Raw genomic sequence first — 24,494 nt, forward strand, 5'->3', positions numbered from 1 at the left:
CTACATCCAATTCTTCCTGCCGACAGTATGTACATGTGTGACTCCCAGTGGTACAGTGGATGAAGTTTGCCAATACAGGACTGGCACTCCACTGTCCCAGCTAAACGTCCTGATATTAATAGCCTGCTAAACTGGCCAATTTTGGTCACTAAAACCACTCCTCTCTTCATTTTACTGTGTACCTAATTTTCATATTTTAAATGTCGTAGGTTTGGATTCAACATTTGACTAACAATTAAAGGCTAACTGTTCAGCAAGTTTGGTCATCACTAAAACTAACTCTGTAAACTGAGTTTGTGGAGAAAAAGTGTAATGCTTGCATTTACTTGTAAATCAAACTTATAGACAAATGTTGATAGAATAACAGCCGTAATGTCTTTATTATATCTACTTTGTCTTGATATAAACTTTCTCTGTTTCCATCCAAAGGATGGACAATATTTTGTGTTCATTTTTATTCTGCAGTTCACCTTTACCTGAAATAGAAATTCTCTTTGCATCATAATTGGAATTTGCCAACAGTTTGACCTATGCGCAAAGGGTTAGTTTATTACCGTTGCATGTACTGTGCTGTACTGACATTTTTAGAGGTCTTCTGAATTTGAATGCGGTGAGGCTAAGGGTGACAGTGCAATCGCGACGGTCATATTGTCTGGTCTCGCTGTTGGCTTACAAGGCCCCACTGGCTTATATTTCCCACTTCCTTTTTTTGTTTTTTTAGCTCCTGTATTTCAGCATCTCTCTAATGCATAGCGTTTTACTGAGGAGGAATGGAACAGCACTCACAAAGACAATAATTAATTTATGAATTGAAAATTAAGCCAAGTGCTTCAGCAGAAGTTCTAATTAATTACGGACAAATCTGTGTCATGATAACCAAGGCATCTCTCTGATTCACCAAAGCTGGTTCGAGCCATGGATTTAAGCTGCTTCTGGTGTTATGTGTGCTTCCATAATGCTTACGGTGGTATTTAATGGAATTTCTATGCTTTTATATGGAAGGGGCTGTTTGTGGCTCCTCTCTTGGTGTAGTATACATTATGCAGCACTCTTTGCTCTCCAACATGCTTGCAGCTGATAGGAGGGGGTATATGATCCCCTCATTCCCTTATTTTGGTTTGGTTTTCTGCACGAGATGTAATGCTACCACGGTTTTTCTTTTTGACATTGCAGTTCTGTCAATTTGACAGCTTCAGTTGGGCTGTTCAGTCTTTATATTCCCATAGCAGCAGATAAATGTGAGCATAAACCGCGCCTTTGGTATAAAAAAGCTTTGACTCACAATAAAAATTCAAGCTCCCATTTGGCACAAAATTATCTTCAGAGCTTTTTTACAGGGCTGGGTTTCCAGACAATCTCCACCCTCACTCAGACCTTCTGTCTGTTTGTCTGCTAATCTGCCTGGCCTGAGTACGCATGCAAGAGTGCTCCTGTCTCTTTGTCTGTCTGTCAGCGCTGTACAGTGGCTTTCAGCTGGTCAGGATTCCTCTCCTTTCTCCAAAGATATGGCTACTGGTTGTCTGGGACCAAAGACATGCCATCTCTCTTCTAGTTGCTAGAAACTGTTCTGTTGTACTGTGTAACCTGTAGTTTGGAAAGTATTCACACTTTCGCATACATGAGTACACTGTAGGAGTGGGTGCACTTCACCCACAATGCTCCTGGTATTTGGCGAGGGTGAGGGCAGTGCAGTGGTAACATGATACAATTCATGAACAGATTTGGGGCTTCAACGAAGGAAAAGGGGTGGTGGCCCAACCTTATTCTGTGGGATCACCTCTGTCCCAGGCCTGACCCCCTTCCTCCACTGACAGGTTCTCTTAGTGCCGCTCTCTTCCAACTCTCCAAGCATGGTACTCACCGGGCGATGGAATTACAACCAAACTGTCGGAATTTGCAGAGACCTTGCCTTGTCGTCCTGCATGAAGTTGTTGGCTCTTAAATTCACCAAAAGAAAATACCTGGCAAAAGTCTCGCTGTACTGAGCTGTCACTGCGGACAATAATGTAACTTTGAGTGTGTGAGTGTGCTCTAAATTTGCTGGAACATTTGCTGTGTGTCTCCAAGTGCAGCCACACTGTAGAAAACCATTAAAACAGACAGCTCATAGAGAACACTACCCACTCCTTATACACATGGCATGCACAGCTTAATTTTTGCATATTGCCCATTTAAACAGCAGGACATTTATTGAAACAATTCAGGCTGAGTAGCTACTGTACTTTCATCAAGCATATAACAGCAGTCTCCCATCCGAGCATTCAATCTGCAAAAAATAAGCCACAAACCTACCTCCTTAAGTGCCCTGCTACATCCATTTAGTTTAAAGAGTCCCAAAGTAATACAATTTATGCTCCTGCACTGCCTGCCTTTTTCCAGTCCCTTTGAATAGCTTAAATAACCATAGGTGTCGTAAACAAGTCCACACAAACAAGTGTATTGGCAGAGAAGGTGGCAGAACTAGAAATATGATGCTTGTATTCTCAGATAAAAGGTTTGGCATACCTGTAGTGGTTACTGATTGAGCTTGTAAAAGCAAAGCCATCAGGCCTGCATTAAGGGGTTCGGAGGCCTGGGCTGACGCATACTGTAGGTGTGGCCCCAAGAGCCTCACTGATTCTGAGGTTTACAAAGTCACATTGAGATCGATAATCACTATCTATTCACAATCATTAGCCTCCTTCAAAGCCAAAATATACCTATTGGATGCTGCCTTATCGGCTACTATACCACATATCACAGACCTACTGTATCAGTCAGCACACAATTACTGTGAATTCACATTTACGTATTAGAAAATGCAGCAATATATTGAGATTTACATCATGTAGAAATCGGTGCTTCTCTAAAACCTCTGGACTTACCCCGTTAGATCTTTTTCCCATGTTGCCCATTGGGTTAACGCGACCCTGGGTATGATGAGTCCATTATGCCCATTGGGTTAACGCGACCCTGGGTATGATGAGTCCATGTCGGCCTTTGGGTTAACACGACCCTGGGTATGATGAGTCCATGTTGGCCATTGGGTTAACGCGACCCTGGGTATGATGAGTCCATGTCGGCCATTGGGTTAACACGACCCTGGGTATGATGAGTCCATGTTGGCCATTGGGTTAACACGACCCTGGATATGATGGCTAGATGAGATACAGTCGTACTGTTGTTACCTGGAGTGTGGTACTAATTGCTTGACATAATGCTGTGTTTTATCCAGCTGTGTAAATGGAAAATGTAGGCTATGTACACCTAGAGAAGGGCATCTGCCAAGCAAGTAGTAATAATCATTAAATTTAAATGAGGAATGCTTACCACATAAAGTGCTGCTCTGCCTGCTGCAGATTAATCTGGTGTCACAAAAATTAACTCCGTATGGACAGTGGCCCGTTTAGCATGAATAACATGGGTAAGGGCCTCAGCCACTGTGGGCGGCCTGTAGCATAGTGGTGAAGTTATATGACTGGGACACGCAAGGTCGGTGGTTCTAATCCAGGTGTAGCCACAATAAGATCCGCACAGCCGTTGGGCCCTTGAGCAAGACCCTTAACCCTGCATTGCTCCAGGGGAGGATTAGTCTAATCAACTTTACGTCGCTCTGGATAAGAGCGTCTGCCAAATGCCATTAATGTAATGTAAATAGTTTATAAGCAAGATTTGAAATGAGGCGGTTGATTGGAGTGGGCCTTTTTTGAGCTTTGTGTGAAACTGATTCTTTCCTAGCTAAAGAAGGTGCTCATTGTCATAGATCTATCACTCACCAGGACAGCTGTTTACAACTGCAGACTGCAAATGTGTGCATGTGTGTTTGGCGTGCCTGTGTGTATGAATTACATTCTGTTTTACGCCTTTACAAAGATAGGCCCGTCTTGCCTCCTTAACTTTCCTTGGATGGTGCCTGCACTCTGTCACTCACTGTACAAACACTTCACACCATAATAACTTTCATGAGCTGTGGCTGTTGACCCAGCAAGTTGCTCCTCATAGACTTTGCCAGCATTGTTTTAACTAATCGGTTCTGCAAGGCACAGACAGACTCTGCATTCCAAATAGACTCTCGCCTGAAAGACAAATAAATACATCAGCAAGGACGAGGAACACCAAGGTTGTCATTGAAGCACTGAGCCTCACGCGTTTCCCAGTGTGTCTCTTCAAAAACACACTGAAATCAAAATGAGCTTTTTCTTCAATTTAGTCAATTCTTCATAACCATACAAACACGTCTGAAAGTCTACAGTATATTCCAAAAGAATTATAAAATTGTAATACTTGTATATTTTCACACCAAAGTTGTTTTCCACTTACTTCCTTGAAAACTAGATTTTACGAGAGTTGACGTAATCGTGTACCGGCGCGTCTGTACTTAGATCAAATGTCAATATTTTATTCCCCTCCAATCAATATTCTTTCACACAGCGGTGTGTATTCTTCCCCCGAGAGCCATAGGCTACGGGTCTGCTTCCCCCTCCTCATTTAATGTCAGTCAAATCGACTCACCACCCTCAAAAAAAATCCTCCAAAATATCAGTTTCTCTCACATATACGTCATATCGTGGAAGCTATCTTTCACAAAAACGAACAGGCAAGCAGAGAACAGCAGTGTCCGATCTAACCTAAACTGGTCCTGTCACTGTACCACACTCCTGCAAGCCACCCTAGGAAGGAGAGAATGCTGAAGGTGCTGTGGTGCTCTCTGTCCTAATGAACGCCCAGGCTGCGTGTGGGGTGGGTGGCCCTGTGGGGGTGGGACGTGGCGTTGGCGCAGATGAAGAGATGCCCTCTCCGTGACGCACTGGCTGACGCCTGTGTTCTTATTCATCCCCACGCGGAGATGGATGGGGCAGGGGAACGCACCCGCGACCTCCGCTAACAGACCATTCAAGGACCTTTGGAGAGCATCTCTCTCTGGGATCTCTTACTCTGCTTGTGTGTGTGTGTGTGTGTGTGTGTGTGTGTGTGTGTGTGTGTGTGTGTGTGTGTGTAGGAATAGTGTGTGAGGGATCATGTGATTGATTTAGTGATCTTATGCAGTATAGAGATCATTGTGATTATGTTAAATGTGAATTGTTTGTGTTCTTCTGAATGGCCTTATCTGAATTAAGGTGCAGTGCAGATAACACAGATATACAGTCATATGCAAAGATTTTGGCACCACTGGTTAAAAAGCATTTTACAATGAATATCTTGGTGAACAGATGCAAACCTGAACTGTTAATGTTACATATGAGACCATTCTGCAAATTTTTATTTATTTTGATTTTTGATTTGATTAATCCCCTCTGGCAGCAGGGATGGTGCAGTGGGTAGCACTGCCGCCTCACAGCAAGGAGGTCCTGAGTTTGAATCCCTGTCGGCCGGGGCCTCTCTGTGCAGAGTTTGCATGTTTTCCCCGTGTTTGCGTGGGTTTCCTCCGGGTACTCCGGTTTCCTCCCACAGTCCAAAGGCATGCAGGTTAGGCTGATCGGAGAGTCTAAATTGCCCATAGGTATGAGTGTGTGAGTGAATGGTGTGTGTGCCCTACGATGGACTGGCGACCTGTCCAGGGTGTATTCCTGCCTTTCGCCCAATGTATGCTGGGATAGGCTCCAGCCCCCCTGCGACCCTGTTCAGGATAAGCGGGTTAGGATAATGAATGAATTAATGAATTAATCCCCTCTGATGAAATGGCCCTAAAATATCAAATGTGAAAGTTAATTCATTAAAGAATCTTAATAAAAATAATATACACTACCTTGAATTTGAAAAGGCTTTGAACTGCTTTGATCAGGACATTTATTGGATATAGTATCACTAACTAAAATCATCCTCTCCAAAATAACATTCCCTGATGTTTAAGAATTTCAGCTGCTGTATGATCCTCTGATACCAGTTCAGTCGTCTTTAAATTCATTGAGTGTTTCTTTCTGTCCTGCAGGTTACTACTTCGAGATCCCATCCATTGGCGCCATCAGAATCAACACGCAGGTCAGTCTTGTGTATTAAGGCACAGTTCCAAACACAGATGTCAGTGTGGGCTGAGGTTAAAGAGAGTGACCCAGCTGTGCCCCACTCTGTACATTCACAAACACACATACGCACACACACACGCACACGCATGCACTTGGCACCGACCTATACCCTTCCAGTGTAATATGGACATCTCTGTGAGATGCCTGGTGTTTGCACTGATGTCCAGGGCAGCGTAACAAGGCTTTGAGGGGTTAGGGCCACAGCATGCCCATATGCCCTCACTCTGCCCTGATTACTGTGCAGCCAGATGCCTGAGGGGGGAGGGGAGGGGAAGAAGCAGCTAATTAATCCAGCTCTCTCTCTGTCTAATCAGCACTGAGCCTCTCTCCACACTGTACAACCTCCCGAGGTTACGCCGCGAGAGGGAGAGAAGTGGGTGATAGAGAGGGGGAGAGAGATGGAGAGATGGAAAGCATTAGAAGCAAAGAACAATAGTGTAAAGGTGAGGGAGAAGGAGAGATATGGGGAGACTGGGAGGGAAAAGAAGAGTTTGAGGTGTCAGGGAGTGGAGCGAGATAGACGCTGAGAGGGGGGAGAGAAATAGGGAGAAGACTCACAAGGAGAGGGAGAGGAAGAAGAAGGTGGATTAAGATGTTCTGGGCTTAATGGGATGCCTGTGTTGCTTTTTAAAGCTTATTCAAATTTTGCACATTTTATAGTAAAACACAATGCTTAGTCGGCGGGTACATTGCTGTTCCATAGATAGTACATTGATTATATTGACTGAGATACAGATGATACATACTATTGCATGACTGTAACAAAACTACACTTTGTCTTCGCCTAGCAACTAAGAGTGTGCCTGCGTTTCTGTGCGTGTGCATGCATGCACACATGTGGGAGTGACAATCGCAGTAAACGTCCTTGAACGCTGATACACGAGGACACTGGTTAGTTACCCACCGCAGAGCAGTTCATTTGGCACCAAACCGACTAGGGATCAGCTTAGCTTTCCATCCTGGAGGTGATGTACTGCCAAGAATGTCTCTACTCTGGTCTTTGGGGATCAGGCTTTTGCCAGGTGCTTTGGCCAGCACCCAAAATCCGCACCTTCTCTCAGCCAGTGCACCCAAAAACCACACCTTCTCTCAGCCAGTGCACCCAAAGACCACACCTTCTCTCAGTCAGTTCACCCAAAGACCACACCTTCCCATAACCAGTGCACCCAAAGCCAGAGGTGTTTGTTTTGGTGTTTTATTGTAGGTCACCTTAGGAAGGCTTTCCCCCAAAAAATCTGAATTAACCTTTTTTTTACTGGAGTTCCAATGAGACCACCACAGTAAATGTCCTGGTATTTCTAAAAATCCTGTTACTTCCCATCCTCTACACATATGTTCCTCTAAAGTGGAAGCCTTAGTATCACACTCGCTTTATTGCATCCTGTAAAGCCTTTATTGAGTCGTGTAAATACAGTTTATTTCCTTTTTATCCTTGTTACACAAACGTTAAATGCTTTAGTATGATGCATAAGCTGCTGCCATATCTTCATTTACAGGGGTTTGCCAGCTCATTTTCAGGTCAAACCTGCTTTAAACCCTTAAAAAAGATAATTATACATTGCAGTGATTATGGATACAAGTAGTTAAATTTTGCAAAGGTCCACAAGACCTTTGAGCTAAAATATTGAGGGGAATGTGTGTAGGATGGAGAGCAATTTTCATATTTTTCTGCATAATCTGACAGAGGATTTTGAGGGTCTCATTATCAGAGTACAGATCTCTCTTTCCAGCCCATACCTAGCAGGAACATGAGGGGGCCTGTTTGGATACAGGGGGCACTCAACAGCCCAGTGATTAGCTCACTTGCCCTTTTATTGACCGGGTCATGAGTGCTGTGCCACATGAATGTTGTCTGAAAACAATGACATTGCTTTCCGTCACTTGTGTCTCTAGTGGAATAAACTGGCCTAAATCCCCCACCCTCCAAAAAAAAAATCGAACTTGACTTTACCTGAATAACTCACCAGGCACAGAGCAGGGATCACTGGGGTGAGAGAGATAGAGAGACCACTCAAAAACTGTCCTTCCATGCCACAGCAGGTCTCCAATAACCACTGAGGTGTGGAGGGACCTGCGCCCGCAGCCTTGCCAAATCCAGCCCTATCCACCTGGCACACGGCAGAAAACGGCTTTCCAAGGCTTACTGTAATAACTTTATTGATAGTTTATTCATGAAAAATGGATTGAGCGGCGCAGGGGGGTGCTGGTGTCGGGGGCTGCTGGTTGTGGTGAGGGAAGGTGCAGGTTATAGATTGGCTTTCTGTCTCTCCGCTCAGCCTCCCCAGGGCTACAAGGCACGCAGGGATGGAGGCTGACAGGCTCAAGCGAAACCATTCAGTCCCCCAGAATAGACTTTTCAGCTGTTCCATTAGCCCAGGCATAATTATATTCTAATATCTGCCACTTATTTTAATAGGTTTCCTCCAGCAGGTGCAGCAATAATGCTGGATTTGCACGTGTCACAGCATGAAGCATGCACCCACACTGCCACACTGTGCCACTCACTGTCAGCCACTCTTACGTTATTTTACACTGCGTTACGTACTGCAATGCAATTACATTGTCTAAGAGCTACATTATTTTCTATCTCTTACGCTATACCTTACTTTGTAGCGCTGCTTGTTTGCAAGTACATAACGGATACTTTTAGCATTGCTGTTGCATGACACCTACGTATACCTCAACGGCCTATGACCCCCCTACATCGTCACAGACGTTACCACGAGGCCTTTGTTTTGCTGGAGATATTTAAGTATTGCTAACTGTGTCATGTATCATTGATCTGTCTCCCTTTATTTTCCTTGGCACGAGAGTGATTTGTGCTGAGGAGGACCGTTAGATTTAGCTCTGTCTCTGTCTCGGTGCTAATTGCCAGCCGGCCACGGGGGGTTCTGGCCACTGACTTTCATGTTTCCAAGATTGTTCCAGTCAGCCGGTAAATTTTCCCTGCACCCCCCGAAAAGGTCCGCCTGTCATCATCTGAATGAAAAATCTCCTGGTGGTGCGTTAAATGGGAGCTTTAGTGAGCTAATAATAGAATAGGTTCCGCTTGTCAGCACCTTGGTTCTGGCAGCATGAATAAAGCAGGGAGAGGCATTGCTTTTAAACCCACAGACCCCGCTGTAGATTTCCCGCTGTAGTTAGGGCTGGGGGGGAGGGGTATTTGGAGTAGCATGCGTTGCTCGCACCAGATTCGGGCCCCCTGCTACTGCGCGTATCCTTAAATAGAAGTGATTGGGTAATTATCTGCCATGATAATGGAGCAGTGCAAGATGGATAGGAGAAGGAGCCGCATCAATAAAAGGAAAACGAGTGAAATGAGCAGGAAAATCTTGGGCCTAAGCATTAGCGTAACTAATGTTATATTTACCACTTGCCTTTTTTTCTTTCTAAATTTAGCAACAAGGGCAGAGCTATGAAAAGGCCTTGTACAATAAATACATGTCTATTTTAGTGGGTGATTAGCCTCTTGAGGGTTTTATTAATGACTTGAAATTCTGAGCTCCTTGATATGCTGCAGTTTACCAGTACACACAGTCCACGTCGACGGGCCTCAGCACCTGGTGAGGTCATGTGTCATGTGGGCATGACGACACGTTTCGGGGGAGCAGTGCTAGCAGATTCTGGAAATGGTGATGATGGGCAGTCGTACAAAAAGCCCACATTAGCGTAGCTGCAATTAACCTCAGGGAGGAGCAGTCACCGAGACAGTATGTTAAGACTAGCAGAAAATATTATGATTAGCACATTGTTTCCAAAAGGAAGTTGACAAAGCCTGGCGGTGGCAGGCAGAGCCGCTGGCGCACACGGTGTGGAAGTGTAAATGTGCTTTAATAGCTCAGCTCTAATGATTTATAACGCGGATGAAATCCCCTGAGGCTGCGCTCCAGACGCAGGGCTGAATGACCTCCAGCGGTCTCCGTGCGATGGGTAACACCTGCCGGGGCGCCTCACTTTATGGCAAAACAGCGGGCGAGGTCTTATATTTCACCGCTTTTTGATTATCGTAATTCCATGTTCTCTGCATGGTACATCAACTGCAAACCCGGCCTACCCCCCCGCCAACCACCACACTCTTATTCCGGCAAACACCATGTACATCTGCGATTTCTATTTGTGTGGATCGATTTAAGCAGCGAATGCCAGGCATTCACTCCTCTGAGTGCTGTGGAATGGAGTGGTGCCTGCCTCCTCTCTCAATTCAAGTCCCTTTCTTTCGCCGTACTCGTGGCTCTGGTCTGTTTTTTGTTTGAGATTGGTGTTTCGATAGCCTTCGGCACTACAGCCTGTGTTAAATGCAGCCATAGTTGTACAGAATAACGGCCTAGAAGGTTCTACGGGATATTTTCAGTTTACTATAATAAACACATATAAATTAAAGACTGCTGAGTTTCTAGTGCATGCAGGGTTTTCTCCATCTCATTGCCAAGCATTACTTAAGGCAGGGGTGTAAAACTCTAGCCCTGGAGGGCCACAGTGTCTGCAGGTTTTTTTTGGTTTCCTTTCAATCAACTGTCATTTAAGGCCTTGAGAACAAGGTGTGTGGATTCTTTAGCTAATCAATGACTTTAATGAACCACTGATGCCAAGAACAACCCAAAAACCAGGCCCTCCAGGACTGGAGTTTGACACCTGTTTGACATCCATGTTACAGGAGTACCTGGACGTATTGGGCCGTCCAATGGTGCTGGCGGGAAACCGAGCCAAGCAGGTGCAGTGGACCAACGTGTACCAGGATGCCTTGGTGAGACAATACCCCCCCAAACCCCCACGCCGGAAAAACTTCAATAAACCATATTATCAATGATATTTACAATAACACCATGCTGCGACAGCACCCTAGCCAAGCTTGGCCTTCACATGGATGAATTGAAAGCTCAAAAGGTTTAAGCTGTCCATGCCGTTGTAGGCATCCTGGCAATCTTTTGTCTCAGTTACAGACATAATAGCGAGTTTCGCTTTGAAACGCAGCAATGAAGTGCATGTCTGAGCCCCTGAAGATGCCGCTGATAAAGTCCATTTGCATGGATTAGGGTGCTTTGCGTTCACACTGTAAGGGTTGCGGCACAAAATGGAAATCGCGTGTCTGACACAAGCCATACTGATTTGCATGGCCCCTTTCAAGCCATGAAACCTTATTGTGGCTCGCATTCAAGTATGTGAATGTGAAAGTTGTAAGGCGCAAGCCAGCCACTTCCGTGTTAAGAAGCATACAGTGATTTACTGGATTTGAGGACAAAGATAAGATTAAGCTTTCCGATGCACGATGTACGCATGGAGCTGAAATAGCCCAATGTAGAGTTTATCTTACGTTAGATTAGCGTTAGATTAGGGTTGCGCTCTGCACATATTCTCCCCAGGGAAAATGAGTGGCTGGGTATGTTACATAAATTTGTAGGAGACACACACAGTATTATTAATCATAGACTAATAATAATAGGAAGAGTAATAATTGTTTCTGTATCTTATTGAAAAATCGGTGGTGAGGTTATGATGTGGAACCTCTATATACTAATATTAATGCAAACACAGATCTGAGCTACATAATGAGATCACAAGATAAAATATGTCATGATCCTATCAGCTCTGATACAGTAGGCTTAATTCTCCAAACTGTTCACTTGCGCAGAGAGAAACCCTGGGTCTTTCTGTTATTTTACAGCAAATATTCTATAGACTAAATACCACTTGATTCATTAGACCTGGGTTTTGGTTCCTTCTGTTCCTCTCTGGTGCGCACAGGGCCTGGGTCTGGTGATAACTGGAACAATGCCTGTTTTCAACCTCACTGCAGACGGGAGTTCTCAGGTGAGAAACAGGCCTAACACAACCCCCCCCCCCCCACACACACACACACACACACACACACACACACACAAACGTTCAAGATAATTTAACAAACTAGAGACTTGATGGTACTTCGGTAAAGTTTTTCAAGATGGGGGCAAGGTGAAAATCATGGTCTTACTCCCCCCTCACTCAGTGACATCTTGCTGTTTTGATGTCTTCGGCGTTGGGCTTTTTGATTTACTTTTAAGATTTTCTTTTTAGGTATTATCAGTGCAATGTTGCCCCCTAGTGTTCATAGATGTTCAACAAAGGCTGAGTGAAGCTTTTTCATATGTTGTTACTTGAATATGGAGCTTTCATTTATGCAATTTATTAATCATTTAAGCTCTTTCAGAGTTTTATTTCCTGTGCTTAAAATCTGAATACACTGCTCCAAACTGTAGTAAGGAATAAAAAATGTTTCCAGGTAGAAATAGATAAATACATGTCATTGTTATCTAGGAATATGCAGTTTTGGGCCAGCAGAAGATAAGTAGCTTTGAGTGATGAGGAAAACCATGGAATATGCAGAGCGCAGTTGGAATTACTTTAGTTTTCAAAATCCCTCCTCACTACACACACGCACACGCACACGTACACACACGCATTGGCCTCTTCGGTTCATGAAGTGTGTGTGACGTCCATGACTGTGACCTACACTGTAGGAAATGTCACTCTGTCAGCTCACCCGGGCCAGCCAATCAGGTTCGTGCAAGGCTGGGTGGTGACTCTCTCCTAGATTGGAGGTACCGCATGGAAAAGGTCAAATTCCATGTAAATAGAAATAGACTTCAGATTGGGAACGTTTACAGCCTGCAAATGGTTCCAGAGGGAGGCATATCTATATGAAATATGAGAAATTAATAATTTTTTCCTGTCTTCTGTGCTCTTTCTCTCCTGCTCTGTCTCTATCGCATGCACAAACACACAGATACTGTTCGAAAAGTATTGTATCCACAAACTACTAATACACCTGGATAAAGAAAGTATTGTTCTCAAGTCAGAACATCTGATCTCTTTCATGCATAATACTATACATAGCTAAGAAATGTTACTGCTCTCAGATCAGTGTCTCTGTTCTCTCTATTCTCAGAGTCAGCTAATTCTCGGAGTGATGGGAGTGGACATTGCACTCAGTGAAATCAAGAGGCTTACACCAAGATACAAAGTGGGTATTTCACGTATGAACAGACACACACGCGCGCACACACACACACACACACACACAAATTACACTCAAAAAATGTATCATTTGGTTTACTTGAAAAGAAATATAGACAGTGGACGCATGCAATATTATTAAGCACATGTGACTTCAACTGATTAAGCACTTGGTACAAGATACTGAGTCCAATCCCTCAAGTGTAAATTGTTAGCAAACACATCAGATACAAATACCTACACAATACCAAGATGGCACATTGCCTGTGACAACTAACATGGCACTAATAAGCTGTGAAACCGGCACAGTGCTGCAGGTGATGTATGGGTTTGTGTGAAATGCGGTATGGCTTTTAGAGGAGGCATCTCCTTTATGAGTGCTTCTATCAGAAATGCTACTACAACAGACAAAGCCTCACAAATCTCCCTGGCAGCCATGGGCTTTGACAGAGAGGAAGAAAAAAGGTTAAGATGAGTGTGTTTTCATAGCAGTGTGTTACTGTGTGGGAACAGGCAGGGGAGAGGAAGAGTGAGGGAATTTGTCAAGTAAAGAAGAGGAGATGAACACAGTCGCATAGTCTTCTTTATTAGTAATGATATTAGTTCAGCTTGTTGCATAAGTAGTATGTAGGAATCCTGTCAGTAGACGTAATAAGTAATAAGGCGGTATATTGGAAATTCCATTTAGAATATACTTTCATGTATATAATTCATACCATGGAAATCTAATGGAGATGAGCTCTTTGCTGAACTATTAGATCTGTCTCATTTGAATGGGATTGCACTGATTGAAGGGGATTGAAGAGAGCAGGTTTAGAATACTTGATGATTGCCATGGAAATAAACTTGACTCTAAACCTGACTTAATTTTCAAGAAACCAGAGAATAGTAAAATTGACAAAAACCCACCTCCTAACTTGTTCATTCAAGTTTGTGAAATGATCCCTCTGATCTATGCCGTGAAAATTTTTTGATTTTTGCAATAGACGTTGCATTGCCTCGTTCACATAACGCACATGCCTGGTCAGTGAAGTTGTGAGGCTGTGTGGTGGGCTGCACAGTGCATTGTGGGGGTTTTTTTCCAGCACAAATAAAGCCCTAAAAGAGCAAGGGCTTATGGGTAAGTGGGGGCACTCATAAGGGAACTCCTGTGGGGAGGAGATGAAAGGGGACTTTGCTTCCTTATGATCAGGGCTAATGAGGTTCGTGGAGAAGAAAGCTGCAGAAAGACAGGCGGAGATGTAGAGGTAAAATTGAAAGAGAATGAAAGAGGGTGAACCCCGCAGAGCTAAACTGAAATTCATTTCCCTCTCTTGTGAATTGTCCGTACAGCTTGGGGCAAATGGATACACCTTCGCCATCGACCCGAATGGCTATGTTCTCCTTCACCCGAACCTACAACCCAAGGTGAGGACAGCAGGGCTAGAGCCACTTCACTGCGTAATGATGTAGAGGCACCAGAAGACAGATGATAGATACGTTTCTGCTAACACTAAATAACACAATAGACTGCAGGAGAAATTAAGTAGCTACATATATCATACCATACACTACAGCCAAGTATCGTGACCTGTTCTCACGTGATGTCACCACAACCCAGAAACATCATCTGAAACGTCCTCTGAAATATGACGGAGGGTAATATAGGTTTTGTTTGCTTTACCATTACAAACAACACAAACAGAAAACCATAACCAGCTTCTTGGGATAAAATGACACATTCTGCATTGAGCTAACGTTCAAGCAGACGTTCCTGGGGGAAATTCAGCCGGGGAGCACAGATAGAGCAGAACTGCAGCTCGTCCCTGTCTGACAGCGTGTGTTCTGAATGGCCAATGGCCTCGAGCGAGAGAGGGGCGGAGCTGGGGGGGTTAGTGAGTCCTGCTTTATGAAGTGAATTCACTGATGAAAGCACTGTAAAGATTGATTATGTCAAACTGGGGAAATGCTTTACACTGTGCAGACAGGGTGCTACAACTAATTTCTGCCATTTATCACCACAGCACTTAAAGTGAATTGAGGAAAAAATGGATCTGGAGGACAGAGAGAGGTCGGGGGGCGGGGAGGGGGAGAGGAGTGCTACGCATTTCAGACTTGTTAAATCACGGGCTGGAATTAAAGCTTCGTGACATACTGTTTAATTTGCTTACTGTGGTAATGCTGCTTGCTTTATATTTATGGCATTAACACCGTTCCCTTAATATTGATTGTTGTTATATATTTGAGTGAATGTTTATGACGGTACTAGTAATGTGGGTTTATGTCATTACTTTCATTGCGATAGAATAGCATTAATGACGATGATAAACAAAACACTTAAAATATTCATTTTAGACACTTAGAAAATGGCAGAGGATTGATTATAATAACTGTGCCATCAGAACAATGTTTTTTTACCATACAAATTTTCAAGTGAATTGGTTTATTGTATTGTAAACTTTTCTCACAAAGCAATGGTCAGATTCATAGCTGAGATGCAGCCTGGCCATTCTGATAAGAGAACTACAAACAGGGCAAGATTTTGTTTGCTGTACATGGTCAAAGGGAAGACAAGAGAGTGTGATAATGAAATTTGACTATCTACTGTACAGCGTTTCATACTGCAGCTGAGCCTAGAGGAAGACCTTTCATGACTAGTAATAGTAAGCAATGCACCGGTGTCTTTTTAGAAGATGTTTTAAATAGATACTTGTACATCTTATTCTACACCCATCTCCCATTGTCTATATCTGGTGTCTGTTGAATCCAGCTATCTCCATTAATCTAAATCTGTCCAATAATGTCCCCTATATTCATCTTAATCTCCTTCTTCTCTCTTGATTTCTCCTTCGCTCATTCTCTCTCTCCATTCTCAGATCATTAATTTCAGAGAGCCTGTCACTCTGGACTTCCTAGATGCTGAACTGGAAGATGAGAACAAGGAGGAGGTAGAGTCAATCTATGACTTTGACAGACTCTCTGCCCAGCCAATGAGGCTCTCACATGTTCCAGTCATTGTAGCATCATAATCTCTCTCTGGCCAATGAGGCTCTAACTAAATGATGTTATGTAATTTCCACAACTTAGTCACAAGATAATCGCCAGCCTCCTCAGGTTGTTAAGTTACAATGTGCTTGCCATTCAATTTCCTTTGTAAAATGATTGCCTTAACATGTCACCCAAAGCCACTGTCGGAAAATAGCAGCATCACTTTCAAAGAGCACACACACACCCGAGTAAAATATTTCACTCACAGATTTTTATTTCTATCTGTTTTTCCCTCTTCTGCCTGCATACCGAGACCTGTTATTATGTATTATTATTTTAGACATGATAATAAGACAAACTAAGAAATGCCGACGGCTCTTTTTGTCAGTAAAATGTTATGTTATTTTGATACGTGACGTGAGCCACAGTTGTATAAATAGTGTATGAATATACGTAGCTATGTAAATGTGCATCATACTCATTTGCCTTGCGAGATCCTAAATTCTTGTGTTCTGTTGTCTTTCATCAGATCCGGCGGGATATGATCAATGGAAGAACAGGAAAAAAGACAATTAGAGCGCTCATTAAGTCAGTTGATGAGGCAAGTCTTGAGTGAGAGAGCCCATCCCTTTAGCATCACCTACTGGCTGAAGCCGTTTAGCACACGGCAATGGTTCATCCCAACTCCTCACCGTAGTGTATTGAGCTTTGTATCTTTATCAGCATTTATCACATTCATCACCTGTTATTCTTATGTAGTATAAATTAAGATGATTTATGGGAGAAAGCAAATTCAATTCAAATTCCTGTTCACCACTCACATTTAAGAAAATGTCAAAAAGCAATCTCCAACAGCCAGAAACAGATTTACTTTTTGCCAAATATAAGCAGGGTGAAGTTTTTCTACCTACACCAGTGAAGTTAAGAAGAAGTGTGAACAGTTTTATTCTGGAGCTTTTTGGATTTGCATTCATTTTGATTAATCTGAGATGCTACTGTAGCATAATTTTAAAAGTAGAGTATTACAGAAAATATCCACTGAGATGTTTACAGTTTGGATCTTATGATGAATCTGTGCTGAATGAATGAATCCTTCACTGCCTGTCTGCAGAGGTACATTGATGAGGCTGTTCGGACATACTACTGGGCACCTGTTAATGGCACTGACTATAGGTGAGTGAGGGAGGTGGGTGTAGCATACATCCAGCCACTGTTCTGTGTCCCTGTAGCGCCCCCTGCAGGTAAGTGTATGCTATTTTTCCTATTGTTGCCACGCTGAATGTCATTGATTTTGAAGTTGATTTGGGAATCGATGGTTTTTGCCCATCGAGGGTTTGCCTGAACTTGCTTAATCCTCTGTTCCTTTGCCCCCTGCATCTGCACCACTGCTGCCCCCTGCAGTCTGGGTTTGGTACTGCCTAACTACAGTGAATACCACATCCGAGCCAACCTGAGTGACCAGATCCTTCAGGTTCAGTGTAAGTACCAGTGGTCAGCTGACAGGGCTTCTAACTCCCCCGTCCCTTCTCCCCCCCAGCGACCTCTGACCCCTTTCTCTCTCCCTCGCCCCTAATACACCCCCCACCGGCTCTTTGAGACTGCAAGTGTCCGCCCAGCGAGAACCACAGAAAACGCGCTCAGGGTCTCAGTCTGGAGAAAATGTCCCACTAACCCCACCCCCCCCTGTTTTCATGCTGTGCTGTACTATGGTGACCTTTTTCTTCACGTCTGTGAAAGAAAAAACGTAATGAAAGAAAGGTGAAAGCTGGTGTAAACGTGTGACAGAGTTGAACATCTTGTGAGAAAATAATGGTGACAATGTGCTATTATTTTTCTGCCAAATGCTCTCGCCTCTTCTCCACCATGCAATGATTCTGAAGCAGCTGTGTAGAGAGTGTGTCTTTAAAACTGTGAAAACATGCATGCTTTTCACTCTTTACTTTTTCTGTTCCTCGTTCTTTGTTATTTAAAATTTTGATTTGTAAATGTTTGAGAATGTCTAGACTGCTTGTGTTGTCTTGTGGTTATCGGCTTTGGAATCATTCAATGAAAAAAGACCTCTTTCCCCTCAACCCCAGCCAACTTCTGTATCCCCTCTGTGGCCCAGAGCTTTTTCTTTTTGCATGAACATTAATTTTTTTAAATGTGCTTTTTGGGCCTGAAAGGGGGGATTCCTGCTCTCTTTTCTCCTTTCTTCCTCTCTGCCTCTATTTTTCTCATTCTCTTAACTAGTACAGCTGTGTTACAACGGGAACACTGTCATTTCATTTGGTCAGTTTTTACTTTACGGTAGTTTTTTACAGTTTTGGTGTTGTTGTCTTTAATTATTCTTCCTTTTTTCTGACATTCATTTTTTCTCTGCGGATGGTTTCCTTTCCATTTACTGTCCTTCTTCTTTGCAAGAAGCTGCATATATTTTCTGTTTGTGTTTTTCTTTCCATTTCTGTATGACTGAATTGATTTGATTTCTTTTTAGAACACAATATTTTTATTCAAATAGTAATTGAATAAAATATTGTCTGTGATCCCCTCCTTCCCACCCGATCCCCTGTTTCTTTTCTTGCTCACTCTTCTCTGACGGATCCACACAGGGAAATACATCTATGTCAAGGGCAAGTATACTCAATATTGGTCCACTTACCCCACACCTACTCTCCCACTCCCTGTCCCGCTACCCTGTTACCCTCTCCTATCCTCAGTCACCTCCCTCTCCCTCCCTCCCTCCCTGCGTCCCTCTCTCCCTCACCGTTCCCAGCCTGCTTGCCTTTGTTCCTGCCCGTCTTGCCTACGAGACCCTCCCAACCAGACCTACCCCCACCCTCCTCTTCCTCACTCTCCACCCACCCACCCGCTCAAGGCCACATGTCCTGTTTCTCCCACCAAGGCTGCTCCAGTCTCCTCCCGAACCCCGCGGGGCTTCACCGCCACTGAGGTTAACTCACACTTTCTCTGGAGCATTTATTCTCATTCCTTTTTTTTCCAAAAACAACAAGTAACTTACGGTGTTTGTTTTCAGGACTGCTCTCTCCTCTATGCCCCTTTCCTTTCTTCTCTCTGTTTGTTTCTCCTTTTCTGTCCCTTTCTGCTGACATCTGTTTCTCTCTTTCTCAATCTCTCCCCCTCTCTCTGTCTTTCTCTCACTCGCTCTCTCTCTGTCTCTCTCTCACTCACTCTTTTACTCGCTCTCTCACTCTCTCTGTCTCTCTATCGCTCACTCTCTCACTATCTCTCACTTGCTCTGTCTCTCTCTCTCTCTCTGACTCTATCTCTCCCTCTTTCTCTATCTCACTCACTCTCTCCCTCTGTCTCTGTCTCTCATGCTCTCTCCCTCTCTCCCAGTCTATCTCTCCCTCTCTCTGTCTCTTATTCTCTCTCTCTCTCAATCTCTCTCTCTCTCTGTTGTATCCCTCTCCTCTATAGAAATGTTAAATGCACAAAAGGACAGTTGCCTAACAGACCCACACAGACAGCAGTGTCTCTCTCAGAACAGTCTCACAGCATCACTGTCGACCTGCATCTACGTTGCTCTATACAGCTGTCTAGCCAGATTTCCTCTCTCTCTCCGTGTCAGGCCCAGTCTACAATTTAACTATAGACTCAACTTACGTGACAGTACTGCTTTTTTGTATATTTTTATACATCTTGTTTAAAGGATTGTTGACTTTTCTTGATTTTGTCCACCATATGTGGCCTGCAGTGCCATTGCTGAATCCTCATTTTTAAGCCTACACTCAACATTGTTTACATATGTCAAATATTAACATCAGAGGTTAAGGGAGGCTTTTCAATTTTCACCGCCTTCTCTAAGTCTCGGGGTTGTGTTATGTATTTTACTCCAATCGATATTGACCTTTCTGAGGGACATTTTCTTTGCTGCTGTTCATCATACACACTCCTTTAAAGGATCCTGGCCTCTACTCTATACTGCTATTATCCTTAACAACTACTCTAAGCTGTTATTAATTCAGAACCTAACCAGTAGTCTGACCGTAATTACTACTGTACTATTAGTCTAATCTCTACTCCACGGTGTCATTTACATAGACCATAACTACTGCACTGCACTGATGTAAATCTACACCCACAATAGTACAATTATGCATAAAATGTGCAAAGGAGGATTCTTTGTTGGTTCTTTGTTCTGTTGGCTCAGATGCAGTTTATAGACAGAAAAGGAGAATAAAAACACATGAGAAAACCTGCACAGTGACTGCTTCCAGGACCACAAGCTTGTGTTATTATCTACGTACAGTAGGGTCAGTTGTGCGATTTGGAGAAGGGGCGCCTCGTGGCGCGTGAATCCGGTCGTATGCCTTCCTCCTGTGCCCCCTGTCTTCATCAGCTTGACCCCAGCCCTCTCCCAGTCTGGCTGTCACCCCTCAGGCAGGCAGAGAGCAGCACCCTCCAACTTCCTGACCAACCAGGAAGTGCAGTGCATTGTGGGCGGAACACTACCTGGGCACAGTTTTCAGATAATACCCTTTCCATGTTCAACAACATTTTTTAGGCTCATTGTTAAATTTCTGTCTACTGAAATGGTAAACATACTCACCCTTGTGGGTTTACTTTTTTTTAACATCGTGTAGTTTTGTACAACTGGACAACATATACTAATATAATATAGGAATGCGCATTTAATTAACATGAAAGTTGCCCCGTCTATGCCCTTCACAATGCCTTGCACCTCCCCTAATTCTGCGGCTCTGAGATTTTCGGATGGGTTTCCTATCTGCAAGTCTGTGGGGTGACGCTCTCCATCAGGACCCCTGCGCCACCCACCTCCCCTGCAATAGTTGGCCATGTTGATGCCTGATTAATAAATGCACTCTATTGGGAAAGTGTAGGAGAACTCGTTTCCTGCTCTGTGCAGTGAGAGAAGCCAGTTCTCCCTCATCTCACAGTGCTGCAGCTCTCAAACAAACAAATAAAAATATATATTGAATCAGGTTTTGTATTGTTTTAAGTTCAGCTGCATTAAAATAAAATCTATTCATAACTGATGATGTTGTGGCTAATTTTAGAGGCAACATATTGGCTAACGAACAGTCTACCCTCCATGAATCCTCAGTGTTGATCTGGTAACCTCACCTCTGCGTCCAGTCTGATCTAACCCTGAAGAAAAGCAGACATTAACCGAGTAGATCCCTATTCTCTGCCTCTTCAGCCCAGCGTGTGGCCCTTCCCAGATAATTCTCCCTTTCTATTGCAGATTTTGAATCTCTGCTGCCAGTCAGTTTTGATTCCGAGGGACATGTATTCATTGCTCCCAGGTAGCTGTGTGTGAATGCTTGCTTTCTTCCCATTTGTGCATCTTTATTGGTTTGGTTTATTTGGTCTTTTTGTCTTTATTACACATCGTATTGCCCACCCACAACCCATCGTATTCTGTAAACTCATCCCCCTCGCCACCTTCCGTTCGCTATTCCCCACACCCCTCCCGCCCCCCTGCCACCCCCAATCCAATCCGCCGACCATCCGTCAGTCAATTTCAGCCACACCACATACCGTCAGACATTTTGTTCTGGGTGAGTCTGTCTGTTTTCAATTTTATTCTCTCTTGTCATTTTTTTTTTACATCCCAACTCGTTGTTGTTGTTGTTGGTTTTCATGACCTGTTTTATCTTTTTTGTGATATGTGAGTGTACCCAGAGGAGTGTGACAGTTCTTATGTCCATGATTCACAAAGCATAGACTAAATTTGCTCCAAAAAAAGAATGAAATAAAATAATAATAAATAAATTATTTTGAAATCAAATTAGATACAGTAAATATGTTTGAATTAGTTGCCCCCTCTCTTACAACTCAAATGACACCCCCTGATTCCTATTCCCTGCCCAAACACCCACCCCTTCCAGCTCCCAACTGAAACCAGCTAGAGATGCCCTCAGCATGGCCCTCAGCATGCCAGAGACTGACGGGGCTCCTTTGGAGCACTCTGCATGCTTTTCTGTTTCTGTGTGTTCGTGTGTGCATGTGTGTACAATACATGCTTACTATGTGTGTGTGTGTGTGTGTGTGTGTGTGTGTGTGTGTGTGTGTGTGTGTGAGAGAGAGAGAGAGAGAGAGAGAGAGAGAGCATGCATGTGTGTGGATATATGAAGAACAAATGCTTTTTATTATCTGTTAGTGTGTGTGTGAGTGTGTGCGTGTGTGTGTGTGAGTGAGCGCATCTGTGTGTGGACATATAGAGAACCAATACTTATTATTATCTGTCAGAGTGTGTGTATGTGTGTGTGTGTGTGTGTGTATGTGAGCGCATGTGCGTTTGTGTGGGTGTGTGAGTGTGTGTGTGTGTGTGTGTGTTGAGGGAATGCATGTATTTCCTATTTTTGTGCCCCACTCCCAGAAAAAGCACTGTTTCTATGAAAACAATGACAAAGTGAGCCTCTTAAAGGGGTACTGTCTGTTTGGAAGCAATCTTATCTGAAGATGAAGACATGATTGCTGCTTCCTCGCAATGCCTTGCTTTGTTGGTCTGACCCCTGTCTGCATGCACTTATTTGCTCTTCTGAGCCTGTGTGTGTGAACATGTATGTGTGTGTATGTGTCTGAGCGTGTATGTGTGTGTGTGTGTGTGTGTGTGTATGAGCGAGCTTGTGTGTGTGTATGTGTGTGTGTATGCGTGTGTGTGTATGCGTGTGTATGCATGTGTGTGTGTGTGTGTGTATGTGTGCGAGTGTGTGTGTGTGTGTGTGTCTGTATATATGTGTGGATGCACACGTGTGTATGTGTGTGTGTGTGTGGTTGCATGTATGACGCTGCATGCTAATGGTCTTGTCAGTGAAAAGTACGCATGCCTTCCTGTGTTGAGGCTGAAATCTTGATTCCAGTGAAATGGATCAGTGGGTAGAAACTGAGCTGTGTGTACATGGCTCTCATTTTTATTTCTTTATCTCCCGAAATAAAACAACACTGAAAATGCTCCCCAGGGAATACTGCAAGGAGCTGGAGCTCTCCAACAATAACACAGAGTTCCTGCTCAACTTCATCGCCCTCATGGAGAAAATCACACCGGACTCCAAGCAGTGTGAGTATCTCCGTTTCTTTCTCCTAGAGAAACTTTTTTACCCCTCAAATTTGAATTCAAATCACACATGTTAATTGCATTCACATCATAAATTATATTCACAAACTGTCTATTGGAGAAATGAGCAGTCATTATTATTCCTCAGCATGACAGAGACCTTTATGTGGGGTGATTCATGTACGGTATCTTACATTTTCAAATACATATGTATACAGAAATACATTGTGTCGATGTAATTCAAGTACCTTGCTCAAGTGTTTCCCACCTGAGAGTTAGGTCTGCTCCCTTCTGGTTACAAGTCCAACTTCTTGACCTCTGGCAAAGTGATTGATAACATATTATACTAAATCCAGTTATCTTGTTTTCTTTGTAAACACCATTTGCATATTATCTGCAGTACAGCAGAAATGCAGAAGCCATTTACGATAGCCATGTCCTTGTTCAGGCACATCAACGATATCCCACCAGAAATGTGACACTTAGCTTTGGGTTACAAGCCTATGCTAGTTTGCTGACTGTCTGCCAGAAATTAGAGATTAAGTCTATAACTTGGAATTACCTGTGTTTACTGTAAACCAGGTGATAACTTCCTCCTGCACAACCTCATCTTGGACACGGGCATCATCCGACAACTGGTGGAAAAGGTGTGGAAGGCCAAGGATCTGAACACGTGAGTGCCAGGAAAACACACATGCACATGCAGCACATGCAGCATGTCTACCATAATATACACTACGCATGTATTAATTGATGCCTGTATACTATGTTGTAGCTTCGGCTGAAACTGACTCCTCTCTTTCCCTGTCTCACTTTGCTGTAGCTATGGCTTCTTGGCATTGTTTGCTGCAACAGATGGAGGGATCACCAGAGTCTTCCCCAACAGGTGAGCCCCTGTGAACCCTTCCATATCCCTACGTTTAACGTTCAATGAATCCCCTATTCGGCCTATTACTCCTCAAAATACGGTAGCAAAACTATAGCAGGCTGCAAGTATGCAACTGCCTTCCTTGTTGAGATGGTGGACTATATTTTCTCAAACCTTATAAACAAATGTGCCTCAGTTGGGATCAGATATCAAGCGTCTGCGTTTGTAATGACTGTGCAGACGCATGAAGCTGTAGCTCTCAGTGTGTTTGCGCGTGTGACCGTGTGTGTACTCCAGGGCTGCTGAGGACTGGGATGAGGACCCAGAGCCCTTCAACGCCAGTTTCTACCGCCGCAGCTTGGACAACAAGGGTTACATTTTCCGGGCTCCGTACAGAACCTGTGAGTCATTACGCCAGTCTGACTTAGGGCATGGATCTTGTACAATTCCATTATACTGTTGGTAAATATAACCAGTGTGTATGTTCTGTGAGGCTAAGATCCAGGCCTGGCTGGTGAACTTCAATGCATGGTGCAGTGTTGTACATAGGAATGAAGGGAAATAAAGGGATGGGGTGGGATAGCCTGGTTGTTCCTAATGAGCTTGCTCAGAGCCGGCTGCTGGGATAAACGCTGTATGCAGT

At 43.7% G+C, this 24,494-nt stretch overlaps 1 protein-coding gene across 1 annotated transcript in view; it reads left to right on the forward strand.

Moving 5' to 3' along the window:
- Positions 1-24,494, forward strand: part of cacna2d2a (calcium channel, voltage-dependent, alpha 2/delta subunit 2a) — a 245,439-nt gene that overhangs the window by 208,660 nt on the left and 12,285 nt on the right. Inside the window, 14 exon segments of the mRNA XM_061256915.1 lie at positions 5,909-5,958; positions 10,657-10,746; positions 11,745-11,810; positions 12,925-12,999; positions 14,325-14,399; positions 15,848-15,919; positions 16,489-16,560; positions 17,071-17,132; positions 17,361-17,435; positions 21,146-21,229; positions 22,889-22,986; positions 23,566-23,656; positions 23,807-23,869; positions 24,149-24,252. Of these exon segments, the coding sequence (XP_061112899.1) occupies positions 5,909-5,958; positions 10,657-10,746; positions 11,745-11,810; positions 12,925-12,999; positions 14,325-14,399; positions 15,848-15,919; positions 16,489-16,560; positions 17,071-17,132; positions 17,361-17,435; positions 21,146-21,229; positions 22,889-22,986; positions 23,566-23,656; positions 23,807-23,869; positions 24,149-24,252 (1,077 nt within the window).

Source organism: Conger conger, chromosome 10 (assembly GCF_963514075.1).
Source record: "Conger conger chromosome 10, fConCon1.1, whole genome shotgun sequence".
NCBI classification, from domain to species: domain Eukaryota; kingdom Metazoa; phylum Chordata; class Actinopteri; order Anguilliformes; family Congridae; genus Conger; species Conger conger.